The sequence below is a fragment of the Anas acuta genome, chromosome 1 (assembly GCF_963932015.1).
Source record: "Anas acuta chromosome 1, bAnaAcu1.1, whole genome shotgun sequence".
NCBI classification, from domain to species: Eukaryota; Metazoa; Chordata; class Aves; order Anseriformes; family Anatidae; genus Anas; species Anas acuta.
This window is the reverse complement of record NC_088979.1, coordinates 40,544,089-40,560,279: the sequence shown is the minus strand read 5'-3', so window position 1 is coordinate 40,560,279 and position 16,191 is coordinate 40,544,089. Positions and strand designations below refer to the sequence as shown.

Below are 16,191 nucleotides of genomic sequence, written 5' to 3'. Positions count from 1 at the left end.
TAACATATATTAATGGGATAACATATATTAGAGATACCACTCTTTCTTTCTTGTTTTAAGAAAGAAGAACTTCCTCTTGACTCTGAAAAAGTAAACAATTTGTTTTTTGAAGGAGCAAGCAATGACAGTGTAGAAAACTGAAGTAGCTGACAGTTTGTTGGCAAGCAAGAAGGAAAGAAAATGACTGTGAACAAATCAGAGAGAATGGGCATAATAGATAATGCTTACATAATTTTCACAGACAAGAGAAAATAATACCAGATAGTTCCCTTGGTTTCAGTATTCTTCTACTGAAAGTATATTACAAGATCCGTATCTTGAAACACAGCCATCATACACATTTCAATAACCATTGGTGAACTATGTCTCAAGGCCTTTCCAGCCAGAGGTGGTGCTATCCTGAATGTATTTTTATTCCATAGAGATTTATCTTATTCCATAGAGTTTGGTCTTCCAACCCATTTGTAATTGAAATGGGGATAGGCAAAGTATGAACCCTACAGAGATTGCAATAAGGAATATGTCCAAAGTTTTAACCTACTTGCATTAGATACTGACCTGAACATCCTTGTCTTTACATTGGAGAGACATATATTTGATGGATGGACCATTTGGTGGATAAGCAGTTGGCTGGATGGTTGCATTCAAAGAGCTGCTGTCAACAACTCAGTGTCCAGGTGGAGACCAGTGATGATTGGCATTCTTCAGGGATCAGTATTGGGATCCAGTATTAACACCTTTGTTGGTGTCATGGACAATGGGATTGAGTGCACCCTCAGCAAGTTTGCAGACAACACCAAGCTAAGTGGTGCACTTTACATATTGGGGGAAGGGATGCCATCCAGAGGAACATGGACAGGCTAGAGAGGTGGGCCTGTATGATGAACCTCATGAAGTTCAACAAGGCCTGACGAGCAAGGTCCTGCATGTGGATCAGGGCAATCCCAAGCACAAATAGAGGCTGGGTGGAGAATGGATTGAGAGCATCCCTGAAGAGAAGGACTCAGTGTGCAGAGAAACTCAACATGAACTGGCAATATGTACTTGCAGCCCAGAAAGCCAGCCATATCCTTAAATGCATCAAAAGAACAGTGACCAGCAGGTCAAGGGAGACAATTCTCACCCTCTACTCTGCTGTTGTGAGATCCCACCTGGAGCACTGTGTTCAGCTCTGGGGCCCACAGCATAAGAAAGACATAGACCTGTTAGAGCATGTCCAGAGGGCATGTCAGAAGGCCATGAAGATGATTAAAGCAGCTGGAGCACCTCTCCTATGAAGACAAGCTGTTACGCCTGGAGAAGAGAAGACTCCAGGGAGATCTTCCAGCAGCCTTCCAGCATCTAAGGGAGTCCTGCAAAAAAGCTGGAGAGGGACTCTTCCAGAGAATGTAGCGATATGACAAGGGGGAATGTCTTTAAATTACAAGAGTAGATTTAGATTAGATATTCAGAAGAAATTCTTTACTATGAGGATGGTGAGGCAGAGGTTGCCCAGAGAAACTGTGGATGTCCCATCCCTGGAAATAAAAAGGCCAGGGGTTGGATGAGGCTTTGAGTAACCTGGTCTAGTGGAAGCTGTCCCTGCCCATGGCTGGGAATTGGAACCAGATGATGTTTAAGGTCCCTTCCAACCCAAACCATTCTATCATTCTATGATAACAACAAAAAAAGAAAGTGCCCGAGTGTTAAAAAAAAAAAAAAAGAAAGAAAACAAACGAAAAAAAAAAAAAAAAAAAAAAAAAAAACAGAGTAGCAACAAAGTGTATTTACAATCTCATTTTTTTGTAGGCATCTAGTGTTACATTAATTACATGAACATGGACTTTTTATGAATTAGAATCTTCTAAAGTTCATGATAACCAAAGTTGAGTGCACAATCAGAAGGAATCACTACAACAATTAGTCATTTCTCATCATTTGAGACAAAGTAAAGATCCTGTACATGTTCTGAAGCTGCACTACCTGCAGGTAAATCATAGAATTATAGAATATCCTGAGTTGGAAGGGACCTATGAGGATCATTGAGTCCAACTCCTGGCACCACTCAGGTCTACCCAAAAATTCAGACTATATGACTTAGAGCACAGTCCAAACACTTCTTAAAACCTGACAGGCTTGGTGCTGTGACTGGGGAGCCTCCCTGGGGAGTCTGTTCCAGTGTGCGACAACCCTCTCAGTGAAGAACCTCTTCCTGATATCCAGCCTGAACCTCCCCTGCCTCAGCTTGGCACCATTCCCTTGGGTCCTATCACTGGTCACTAAATAGATCAGCACCTGCTCCTCCACTCCCCCTTGTAGCTGTAGACCACGGTGAGATCTCCCCTCAGGCCAAGTGACCTCAGCCGCTCCTTGTACGTCTTCCCCTCTATGCCCTTCACCATCTCTGTAGCCCTTCTCTGGACAGTCTCCAATAGTTTCACATCCTTTTTGTACTGTGGTGCCCAGAGCTGCACACAGTACTCAATGTGAGGCCGCACCAGCACAGAGTAGAGCAGGAAAGACAATGACAATCACTTCCCTTGACCAACTAGCAATGCCGTGCTTGATGCACCCCAGGATATGGTTGGCCCTCCTGGCTGCCAGGGCACACTGCTGGCTCATATTCAGCTTGCTATCAACCACAACCCCCAGATCCCTCTCTTCAGGGCTGCTCTCCAGTGTCTCATCAGTTAGTCTGTATGTATAGCCAGGATTGCCCTTTCCCAGGTGCAGGACCTGGCACTTGCTCTTGTTAAACTTCATGTGGTTGGTGACTGCCTGGCTCTCCAATCTGTCCAGATCACTCTGCAAGTCCTTTCTACCTTCAACAGAGTCAACAACTTCTACAAGTTTAGGGTCATCAGCAAATTTGCTCAAAACACCTTCTAGTCCTAGATCCAAATTGTTTATAAAATCATTGAAGAGAACTGGCCCTAAAATGGAACCTAGGGGAACCACATTAGTGACCATCCACCAGCCTGATGTGGACCCATTTACCAAAACCCTTTGAGCCCTACCTATCAGCCAATTTTTCACTCATTTTGTGATGCTGTTGTCTAGCTGTATGCTGGACATTTTGTCCAGTAGGATCCTATGGAAAACTGTGTCAAAAGTGTTACTGAAATCCAAAAAGATTACATCAGCTGGTTTCCCTTGATTGACTAGATGGGTGATCTTATCATAAAAGGAACTGAAGGTAGTCAAACCGGACCTACCCCTCATGAACCCATATTGGCTGGGACCAGTGACTGCATTGTTCCCCAGGTTCACTTCGGTAACTTCAGGGATGATCTTCTCCATAATTTTACCAAGCACTGATGTGAGACTGACAGGCTTGTAGTTGCAAGGGTCTTCTTTCTTGCTCCTCTTGAAAATTGGTACGTTTGCCAGTTTCCAGTCTACTGGGACCTCTCCAGAAACTGTCCTAGGCTGCACAGAACACTGGCTGCCTTCCAGTATTAGATATCATTACAGCAGTGTTTTCATTTTGACTGGTTTGTATAACTATGAACTGATTAATGAGAAGTTTGGCTGTGGAACCGAATTACCAGAATCTCATAATTAAAGACAAGGAGAGCCAGCACTAATCTAACATGTAAACGTTATAGTTCCTGATAGATGCCTTTGCTGGGTCTGGCTGGGATGGAGTTAACTTCCCCCACAGCACCCCATTACAGCAGTGCAGTGCTCTGCACTTCCAGCTCAAACAGCCCTGATATTGCACCAGTGCTTTGTCTATTGCTGAGCTGTGTCCCACAGCACCATGACTCCCTGCAACTCTCCAAGAACAGCAGGTAGGGGGTGGGCAGGGGTGGGGAGGAGACATCACAGGGGCAGCTGACCAAAACTGACCAATGGGATATCCCATATTGTGTGGTGTCACACTCAGCAGTAACAGCTGGGGAAGGGAATGGAGACTCATTATCAAAATGTCTGTCTTCCCCAACAACCTCTACGTGTAGTGAGCCCCTGCTTCCAAAGATGTGGCAGGATATCGCTCATTAAAGAGAAGTAGAGAATAATTGTTTTCTCTCTCTGAATCTGCACAGCTTTGCTTTATTTTACTTTCTTTCCCCTAAATTAAGTTATTCTTACCTCAAAACTGTTAGCCTTTTGCCTTCATCATACTCCCCTGCACACCCCTGAGTATGGGGAGTGTGAGCGTGCTGTGGTGTTTTGCTGCCCATAAAATTATGAATCTAATTCAAACTGTTACATTTTACTTTGCTATTCGGATAAGCTAAGAGAACAAAAGCAATCAATTGTCACACTGGCTGATGAATGTTAACTTAAGTAACTTTTTTCTTGAAAGAAATCGTTAGCTATATACAGATGGGTAGATACTTTCTCTCTGTTTACTAATTCTCTGTTTGTGATTCTTGTGTTTTCAATGAATGTTTTTATATTTTATGTTTTCAAGTTAAGCAAGAAATATGACCATATTTTATGGAAGTGTGTGTTACGCTATTTATAGCTATGCCAGATTTCTAACTCAAGATTATCTGAATATTCACTCCTAATAAAGTAATAATATAACTATAAATGTTATTTAAATGAATGTGTTGGCCTAAGGCAGTAAAATGACAACTATACCTGATAGTTAACGTTGGTTTGACGTACATAAATCAGACCCTCAAAAAAGACATGCAAATTGTGTAAATATTTTGAAATTATTTTCCTTTGGAAATGTTCCTTAACAACAACAACAAAAAGATGTTTAGATTTAGAGCTTAGTGATATGGTTTAGTGGAGGACTTGTTGGGTCAGAGGTTGGACTAGGTGATCTCTTCCAACCTAGATGATTATGTGATTCTGTTAAAAAAGTAACATCCTTACATCCTTGCATTAGATTATTTATTTTTTATTAAATAGCATGTTAAGCTATTAAAGTTCTTACTGAAGGTTGAAGGATCTTACTAAGTTACATGCTGTTAGTAAAGTTTATCGAAAAAAAGACTTTTAAGGTCAATTAAGAGTACCTCTACAGTATGGAATCTGTATGTCTATTAAGATGGCTTTGATACAGAGAGGTTATCTTGCTAACAATAGGGATAGGAGAGTTATCATAAAGACTGAGAGCTAATTTCTATGTCTGTTTTATATGCAAATGCTGATGTGCCACTTGGTTCATATCACAGGAAGCAGAATCAAATTAGAATTAATGTCATGTTGTATTTTGCTGCTTACATGCATTCATAATGTATTGCTCCTGCTACTGTTTAGTTATTTTGAAAGTAAGAGTTTCTAAAAGTACATTAGCCTTGATAATCTGAAATTTCTAATACATAGATCAATGCAAATGACACAAGTTTCCAACTTTTTTTTGCAGACTTGTCCTCAGTTCTGTCTCTGACTACTTTGCTGCCATGTTCACAAGTGATGTTTGTGAAGCCAAGCAAGAAGAGATCAAAATGGAAGGCATAGACCCCAATGCACTGTGGGATCTTGTTCAGTTTGCGTATACAGGTATTGCAAAGCATACATGATACTGTCTACAGTCAGAGATGTTGACAGTTTCATTTGCTGCTTGCCAATAAATAGACACATATTTTTATAACCTGTGTCCTTCAGAACACTCATTTACTATTTCTAGAGCTAAGTTCTAATTATCTCTTGTCTCCAAACTGTTAAATATCTTAGACTCAGTAAGCACAACATAAGAGTCTAGGAAATTATGTGTATTTCTTGGTCTAGAAATACTTAAAAAACAGTACCTCATTATATGCGTTACTTGGATTGCATGACAGCAGTGATGTATTTTTTGAAGATTGCTGTCTTAGTCAAGTTTCAGTTTAAAAAATTACATAGTTTTTTTTTTTTAATTGTCACTTTAATTTGCTGTTATAAACTGGTACTTGGTTGTATAATGTATAAAGTTTCTGAATAAATTATAATTCAGAGTTAATAACTCAGAACTTCCCACTGAATAGTTTTTACATTTTAATGCATAATAAATTTGTTTTTATCTTTCCTAAACAAGCTCTTACACACAATGTATCTGAAATGCATTAATAGGAAAGAATACTAAGGTCACAAAATAAAGTAATTAAAAGATAGGAAATACCAACAATAAGATTTGTAGTCTGAATTTGTCTCCCCTTGCATATGAAGACTGCAAGTATTAAACACAAGCTGTTTTCTCTTTCTGTTTCCTAGAAGACATCCGTGTATTATTTAAATTAACAATATTTTGTTATAATTTTGCTACTGAACATTTGATTTTAACTTCAATTGTAAACGGATGGCTCATAACATACAGTTTTAATCCTTTCTAAATACATTAATATTAATTTAATCTTGAAATGCTCTTTGCTTTGATATATTTAATCAGGATATGTGCTGTTTATTTTATGACATAATAAATGTCCTTTACCCTCTTAATAGGAAACAGGAACTGTAAATAAATATAATTTAAGTTAAAAAATGTTCCTTTTGAGATCCATGTTTTGGAAACTCAGGTTCTACGAATGTCAGAAGGTCTTCATTTATGTAGTACTCTACATTTTCATCTGAAAGTGTATTTTGTTTATTTGTGGATTTGCTGTTCATATCGTTCCACAGTCTGGATGTCATCCAGAACATCTTTAGCTAGGGACCCATGAAATGAAGAATGTGTAAGTAGTTGTCATTAGGCGTGAGATGGATACAATCATTATTACTCAGTATGAATGTAAAATTAATAGTACAGGAATAGTGCTGCAAAATGTAGAATACCTCAGCACAAAATAGCAAAAGACATAATAGGTAACAATAAATTATTTTGTATAATAATTCTGTATAATTATGTAAGTGTACAGGTAGAGGAAAGTGAAGGACAGTGTTGTTCCACTAGGAGCAAAACTCTGGAGATACTGAAGTACTGCATGAAGTTCTTTTGCTTCAGCTTACACTGAAAGTTCACACACAAACACACAGTGCAGTTCATATGGACAATGAAAGATAACATCCAGGTATGGATTAAGAAAAGATTAGATTAAGAAAGGAAAGAAAAGAAGAAAGCAAAAAAACTATTTAACTTTTAAGTGAAGCTATTTCAGCACTTTGTTGGTTATCTTTGAGAACTTTGGAGAATGGATGTGGTAATGGAAAATTAGAAAAGAGCAAATATATTCCACTCTCACCTTGATTTCTTTGCAGAATGTTGTATTTTTTTTTTTTCTATGAGCTGGAAAACCTGAAGGTTTCTTATTGTGGTCAGGTAGTTAAGGACCAACCTCCAAAAATGGATGTGAAGAGAACTTCACAGTAAGTTTAGCTCCAGTGTTTTCTAATTTGCCTCATGTGCATGCATATTTGCATCCATAATGTTCTTTCATTTAAAATGTGACATAAAGCCCAAACTACCTTAAAAATGACAACAGTATGTGCCATTGTAATGTCACCTTGAAGAATGAGAAACTCAGGATAGTCACAAAGATCTTTATTTTCTTATTTTCTAATTTTTTCTTACTTGCTAATTTGCAGTGGTAATGCACCATTATCCTTTAAGCTCTAACCCAGTATGGAGACAAAATAAGACTTCAAAAATATCTTCTCGAGTATACAATTTAAAAGGAAATTTCACAAATAATTGCTGACCAAAAGGAGCGATAAGATTAATTTTGCATGCTAAAAGAAAACACATTTTGTATGCTGTAGACCTTTCAGGTTTTGTTTACTCTGTCTTGCATTTCTGTTCCATCAGATTGTTTGTTCTGATTTACTGTTTCTTGTCCTGTTTTTTTTTTTTTTTTTCTCAGCTTGTGCACTTACATCTTGAAATTTGTGTTAGGCTTTTTCTTTCTCTATTCCTTTCTATCAGACATCTTATCCAACTCCTTAAATTCCTAGTTACACTTATGCTAGTTAATTAAACAATGCTGAACATAATTATCTATCTGTATTGATCCCAACTCAGTTTTAGCAAAATTCAGCTAGCATGCTTTCTAACAAACCTTAAGTATAGCCTGGAAACACAGGCTTGTCATGGATATGGACATCCTGTGTGGAGGGAGAGAACATTTAACAGTGCTACAGACAATTCAGGGATAACTCACAGCTGATTAGATCATGGTACCAAACGTGTTCAAGTTACTGAAATAAACTCAATCTTTGCTCCTTGGCTAATCATTCTGTTTTCCAATGTCCTTTGCCTGATCAAACCTGTCCCCTTACACCTTAATTGTTTTTTCCCCTCGCCTTTCCACTATCTTCCATGATTTATCTAGATTCATAAGTTCTTATCTCTTTTCTTCCCTTCCATATCTTTATTTACCTCTAGTCTAGTACATGCCATTTTTTCCTTCAAGTAGCCACTTTTCTGATATCCATCAGTGTAGCAGCTAACAGTAATTCCCATTCAGCCTTTTCATCTGTGATCTGGAGCATACAGAGTCCAGACAGAATATCTAGAGAATTAAGCTGCCAAATTCCAAATACCTACTGCACAATGTGTGAAATTCTTTTTTAACTAGTCATAGTTTTTGCAAGTTTAGCTCTTTATTCTTTTACCCCAGGAAAAGCAAACCATTTTGGCATGTAGGTAATTTTTCATTTTTCCCTTTGTTTCCTTTTTCCTGTAAGTACCTTCTTCCCTCAAAGAATAAATAGATAGATAAACAGATGGATAGATAGAAGTTAATGTGTTAGCAGATCTTCTACAGCAATTTCAATGTGAACAGAATACTTTGTTCAGACAAATCAGAAAGTTCTGATCTCTTGTATCTCAGAGATATAATCCATTGTTCTGATCTCTTGTATCTTAGAGATATAATCCATTTAAGGTGAAATTTAAAGAAACACAGAAACATCTAGGTTGGAAAAACCCTTCAAGATCATGAAGTCCAACAATCAGCTTGAGACCTACTGAATTCCATCACTAAACCAAGTCATTTAGTTCCAAGATCACGTCTCTTGAATACCTGCAGGGATGTGTACTCCACCAGTGTTAAATGGAACAGAAGTCTGATTTAAAGACTTCAGAAGAACAGATAAGCTTAACAAAATGGTAAAATATTAGTAATGTTGTCTGCTGTTACTTCAGTATGCTCATATTTGACTTGTTTCTTGAAATCTGATATTTTGTGGGCTAATGAATAAGTGTGGAATGGAGTAGAACATTTGAACATTCAGCTTGTTGGAACAGAATAAGAAAGCTTATCAACGGTTTGTTAGATTTTGACCTTTTAACTAGTATCACACCTGTAAGTATGTATGTTATAGTTATTTCTATTTGGTGTATATGTAAAGTCTCTCTTTTATGTAGAAAATGTTAATCGTGTATACTATTTTAATTTCTACAGTTTGTCCAAGGAACTAGACTTAAGTATTGTAAAACATGTAATTTCAAGTATAGTTGCTTCTGTTTGAGGGAAGTTTTTCTCTGGGGACAACTGAACACTAAAACACAGTTAACATGGGCTTTTTTCGCAAAAACATGGAAGCTAGAAGTATTACATTGCAAACACTTTTAGATGTAATTTTAAAAGGGGAAGCATTTTTACATTATATTAAGTAACAGATATTATTACTCACAAGTCTCTGAGGTAATGAATTTATGATCTGGCCCGAAACAGAGGCTCTTTCCCCCAGGGCTCGGTACTGGGGCCGGTCCTCTTTAACATCTTCATCAATGATCTGGATGACGGCATTGAGTGCACCCTCAGTAAGTTTGCAGATGACACCAAGCTAGGTGCGTGTGTCGATCTGCTCGAGGGTAGGAAGGCTCTGCAGGAGGATCTGGATAGGCTGCACCGATGGGCTGAGGTCAACTGCATGAAGTTCAACAAGGCCAAGTGCCGGGTCCTGCACCTGGGGCGCAATAACCCCAAGCAGAACTACAGGCTGGGAGAGGAATGGTTGGAGAGCTGCCAGGCAGAGAAGGACCTGGGAGTGATGGTGGACAGTCGGCTGAATATGAGCCAGCAGTGTGCTCAGGTGGCCAAGAAGGCCAACGGCATCCTGGCTTGTATCAGAAACAGCGTGACCAGCAGGGCTAGGGAGGTGATCGTCCCCCTGTACTCGGCTCTGGTGAGGCCGCACCTCGAGTACTGTGTTCAGTTTTGGGCCCCTCGCTACAAGAAGGACATCGAGGTGCTTGAGCGGGTCCAAAGAAGGGCGACAAAGCTGGTGAGGGGCCTGGAGAGCAAGTCCTATGAGGAGCGGCTGAAGGAGCTGGGCTTGTTCAGCCTGGAGAAGAGGAGGCTCAGGGGTGACCTTATTGCTCTGTATAAGTTCATTAAAGGAGGCTGTAGCGAGGTGGGGGTTGGCCTGTTCTCCCATGTGCCTGGTGACAGGACGAGGGGGAATGGGCTAAAGTTACGCCAGGGGAGTTTTAGGTTAGATGTTAGGAAGAATTTCTTTACTGAAAGGGTTGTTAGGCACTGGAACGGGCTGCCCAGGGAGATGGTGGAGTCACCATCCCTGGAAGTCTTCAAAAGACGTTTAGATGTAGAACTTAGGGATATGGTTTCGTGGGTACTGTTAGTGTTAGGTTAGAGGTTGGACTCGATGATCTTGAGGTCTCTTCCAACCTAGAGATTCTGTGTGATTCTTCTGCACACAGTTACAGAATACATTTAGAAAGGGACAAGAGAAGGAACATTTAATAAGATTTTAAGTAGACAATGTTTTTGTTCAAACAGACTGAAGTTTGGCGGTAACTGAAGTTATCATCTATTTCAGTCATTTTGAAAAATCACTACTGAGCACAAATTCTTTCCAGAAGATTGTGTCCTTTCAGAAGCAGATGTTTCTGGAAGCATTATAGATCTATTATATTTAACAGGAGTACTTCACCCAGAAGTTTTAGAATGTTGGATGTTAAATCTGCTTCTGTTGATCAGTAATGAAAAACACCTCAGGAAATCTTGAAAAATTTTTTGTGATTGTGTGTCTCAAAGTTTTCAAATTCAAAACCAAAATAGTTTTGCTAAAACTGTCAGAGAAAATGAACAGATAATATTTATTGCAAAACCAAGGCTATTTTCCTATATTTTTCCTATTTTCTATGATTAAGTGAAACTGTGATCCAGTACAGAAATTCTTCACACCTCTATATTAAAGATAACATTTTGCTAAGATAAACATTAGCTTCAATAAGCATTTCTATCACTCTTGGTTGCTTATTTATTAGATTTAAATATTTTTAACAAACTGTATTTCAGGTTTTTGTTTTTAAGAATTGTTCAGTCTTCATTCATCCTATAAAAAAATATAGAATGACAAAATACTTTTAAAAATTTGTTTTCATGTTTAATCACCCCCAAAAGTTTTCTTTTACAGTGGGTCCTAAACAACTTCACATTTACATTATTTAGAAAGTATATATGGTGTGCGTTCATAAAATTATATATAGAGATCAAATACATATACATAGATTAAAAACAAACAAACAAAAACAAACAACAACAACAACAAGAAAAACACCAAACAAGCCATATGCCAAAACTTTTCTGCGAGCCTACAAAATAAAGGAAACATTAATTTTCAGGATATCTCTTTTTTTTTTTTTTATGATGAAATTGTATGCCTTTAATTATCAAGAATAATTTCTTGCATATATATAAAAAAAGGAGTGTATGGAGTATATTCTCTCTTTGCCACTTGTGTGAAGTCAGGATAATATCTAACTTAGAGAGGAAAAAGAATATTTTGAAGTCTAAACAACTTGATGTAGAGCTTGTCATTTATGAGGAACTGGCATATTAGTGTTTTGCAACCATGTATGAGTAAGGCTTGACAAATGCTTAAGTTAGATACAGTGTTCATTTTATTTTGCTTGCTTTGCTTATGGTTTTGTTGTTTTGTCTTTTAAAATAGGCAGTATTCTTAGCCTTCTTTTTTATCTTCTTAAACAGATTCTGTTAAAGATAGGAATTCTGGTGCCTATAATGTTATGAAATTCTATGTACAACTTTATATTGTCCTCTCTCTACCTAGAGGTAGAAGACTTATTCTGATACATTTAAAGCTGGGCTGCATTACCTCATGTTTAAGCAAATGGAGTTCTAAACAATTTGAAAGGTATAATTACATTGTGGCAGGCACGGTATTATGTCTATGCAGCCCTGATAAGAACTGCTCTTAAATAAAGAACATAAGACTACATCTAAGTAGTTAACAGGAAAACAAGAAAATTAGATTGCCAAAAATAATGATAGTAAAGTTTCTATGGAGAAGCAACATTACTAAGTATGAAATTTACAATTATTTTTTTATTATTATTTTCCCTAAGGATATTTTTGAACAGTTTAAAAACTTGAATAAAATGTACTTGTACTTTGATAGGTTTGACTGGTTCATTCAAAAGAACAAATTATGTTTACTGTGTGTTGTAACAGAACTACAATTTAGGAGGAAAAAAAGCATCCTCATTTTGATATCAGTTAAACGTATCATGTGAGGCAGCTCAGAAATTCTGAAGCCACACTTACATACAATGGATATACAAGAAATATGTTTTATTTTTCAAGCAGCAAGATGACTGACTGAAGAAAATCTAGGACTGAGATCCTAGTGTCCTGACGTACATGGATATGTGTTCTTTGATCTTTTTAGCCTTCAGGAGGAGCAGTAATAGAAGAATATTTCTTTGCCTCACTTTCTTGGGTAAAGATTCTTTCTTGATCTAAAAAACTTGATTTTTTATTATTTTCAATTATGCTTAAATATTTTAAATAGAACAGAAACTAGAGATTGAGCTTCTGGTGTTTTTGAACTTTCAGAGTTTCTTTGAACTTGGTATAGAGCTATGAAGTTGCTATAGATCTCCTCAGATTACATCAGTCTGTCTAATTAGTGTGCATTCCCAACAGTGGTCAGAAGAATAGACTTGTGCTTTCATACAGTTAATGAAACTGATAAAGCAGAAATCATTTAACTAAAAATAATAATAAAAAAAAATAATAATTTATTTATGAGTTTCTGATAAATAAATAAAAAATAGTATGGATCATATATGTACGAGGATTAAAGTCTGTTTGATCCTAGCTTTTAGTTAGATTTTATTTTGGAGTTTTTTTTTTAATCGAAGGTTTTTCAGATGACTTCTCTGGCAACATTATATCTAATAACACATACAGAGCAGACAGCAAGGATATAGCAAGAAACTACCTTTAGGCACAAGAACCCTTAGGTGCCCTCAGAACGTAAGACTTAAAATAACCCAGGAAGTTTGATTTTTATTTTTTTTTTGATCAATGAAACTCAGTTCATATATGAATAAAAGGTAAGAATGATACTTGGCATAGTTTTGACACATACCAATTTATAGTCTTCCAAGCTGTTCCTTCATATTGTACAGAGGTTGTCACAGCCGCAGTTGATCATTCTTCAATATGCAGTACCTGTAGTCAGAAAGCAAACGTAAGTACTGAAGTCCATTGTCTAAAAAGAACTGAGAGAAACTAAGTCCTTATATACTTATATGAGCTTTTGGAGATCATTGTTGTCATATCCTACCCTATTTGTTGCACAAGTGCTGTTGAAAATTTATTTAATTACTCTTTTTATTTGTGTTTTCAAGGTACTCTTTATCTTGTGATATTTTGTTTATTTAATATGTAGGCAGTATATGTTTTTATTTAAAATCTTACTTAAAAACTTAAATAAGTTTTTATTTAAATTAGTAAATTTCCACATATAATGACTTCCTAATAGGTGAACTACTGGTGAAGTAATCAATATTTTGATTATGTACACAGGTACACACTATTACATTTTAGCAAGTAATCCCAACAATGAAATAAGTAATTTTAACTTTTTTTTTTTTTTTTCTATAGTCAAATGAAAAAATACATCTCCAGGCGTGTTTCAGAGCAGTAGCATATTTGTCTTTATTTTTTATAAAATATTTTTGAAAGATTACATCCAGTTAAAATAATTTAGTATGTAAACTCTTATTTTTATGTGTATTTTACAGGTATATGTGACTAAATTCAAATTTCTAAAGTGAGCTAAGGCACACAAACAGCAGTTGTTTTATGAGGAGAAAGAGTTCGATATTAATCTCTTAAAAAACTGATGTTTATAAACCAGTGAGCAAGTTTTCTTTAAAAATATGACTGTGACAATTCAGTTATACAACAGACTTTCTTGTTCTGATATATATATATATATATTTTTTTTTCTTAGTTTGTTTTGTTTTTCTCAGACCAAGAGAGGAAAAAGTACCTCATCATGGTATGTTTTGACTAATATGCATCTCTGATATTTAGCGAGACATTTGCAAGATTTCCACTCAGTGGGGAATTTTAATTAGTTAATAGGATTTGATTATCATTCTCCAATGTTGTAATTTTCTACACCTTGGAAATGCAGGCTGAATTTGGCAGTACATTACAATGACCATGTGATCAGTTCAGTTTAGTCAGTTTACACAAAAAAAGATGCAGCAATATTAGGATGAAAATAATAGTACAGTTTGTTAAAAGCTGTACTATTATGTACTGTTATTGATGCTGTTTTATTTATCATAATTCTCAAATTCCTGTGACAGATGCATTAACTTTTTTTCTTTTGCAAATAACATATTTTTCCAGCTGCAGAAAAAATTATGTAAGTAGTTTTCTTACACATACTAATTGTTAAAGTTCTTATAAAAATGGTTATTTGAAATGACAAGTTCCCCTAATCTTGAAGCCATGGTTGAGAAGCTAAAACTGACATTGGTGAGAAGCTAAAACTGACAATTTATCTGAGTATCATAGTGACATATTTGAATTAAGTGAATACTTCTTTTATTTAGATATCCATTTTCTCTGAGATTATTTCATACAACTTAAATTAAAATTAAATAAACAAAACCATAAAGACTTCTGTGTGAAGAATGAGGAGTTAAAATAAGTTGAGCTTTTCAGGAGATGAATTTCACCTACAGGGACTAAAAAAGAGAAGCAATATAAATAGAAAAAGATTGAAATTGTTCAGGACAGGAAAATGTTTCTGTTAGGAAACAATTTTCTGCTGGGAAAAGTATTTTCATAGTTAAGTCATGTGTTTTAACTTGTCTTCTATTTATTGTGGCAGATATCAAATTGGCCTAAATTCAAGTGATTCATCAGCACTGTCGAGTAGAAACATCTTTGAGTTATGCATACTTCTTAGGTTAATTTATGTTTAGTTTTGGTTTTGGCTTCTAGTGTATAGGATGAATAGTCTTGATAATACAGATAATAGTCAGATCCTAAGTTTTTCCTCAATTCAAATTGCACTTTTTATTTGTGTAGCACTTGTCTTGTAGTATCTATTTTATTTATTTAATAATTAATTTGTATATCTGCAGTGAGGCTGCCTTTCCAAATTTTCACTGATGCAAAATACTATGGTGTAAGGAAATAAACAGAAAAAGCCATAGAGAGCTTGTCTTACCTCACTTGCAGCTGATGATACTGGTTTGCAACAAATAGTTAACAGAAAATAAAGAAGTGTTAAATGAGGAGGATCCTCTGCAAAAGGAATATACTGCTTGTTGTGTTTTCTCTTCTGGAAACAAACTCACATTTACAAAAAGTGTAAGTGATCATACAGTGTAGAATATATCTTTTAAGATACTGGTCCAAACCAAAAATTTAACATTCACTTCAGAAAACAGCTGAAGACTAGCACATATTCTGCTATGAGGAAGCTACTTTTTATTGCAGACTTCATTGGCTTCATGGATGAATGTAAGAGATAATTACTGCACATTATATCATTTCCAGGAGTTGACAGTAATAAGGAATGTGAAAATCAGAATTGGACCCAAAGAGTGTTGAAAAGGGACAAAAGCATTTCCAGACTCTTTATCACCTGTTCCCTAATGGTTCCAATCATTCCAATACTGTGTGTTTGGGAGCAGATGGACTGAATTCATATCACGAAGTATAAATATTGACAGTGTCAGAGCAAGTCAAATGAAGGTGCTTCTTTTACGGTTAATTACAAGAAATAACCAATCCTTGGGAGTGATCCGTCACCTTCTAAAGTGGACTACTGAAACAGAGTAGATACGCTGTATCTTCATATTTCTCTCTGTTGATTATAAAGGGAAATCTAAAATGTTTAGCTCAGATGGCGACCTGGTAGATACCTAAAACTTGGTAAGATTAAATAAGAAATGTCAAAAAGGTTTGTTACAGTGGTATGAAACATAGCACAGTTTTCGTAAGCTCTTTCTATTTGTCATTGAAATTTGATCCTGTTGAAAAAAAGCAGTTCACTTTCATAACCATCATTCAAACAATTCAACTACTT

At 36.1% G+C, this 16,191-nt stretch overlaps 1 protein-coding gene across 1 annotated transcript in view; it reads left to right on the top strand.

Annotated features, from left to right (window-relative positions):
* The window catches only part of KLHL1 (kelch like family member 1), a 249,487-nt gene that overhangs the window by 90,517 nt on the left and 142,779 nt on the right, over positions 1-16,191 (top strand). The window contains exon 3 of the mRNA XM_068675942.1: positions 5,309-5,445. Within this exon, the coding sequence (XP_068532043.1) occupies positions 5,309-5,445 (137 nt within the window). The remainder of the gene's footprint in view (positions 1-5,308; positions 5,446-16,191) is intronic.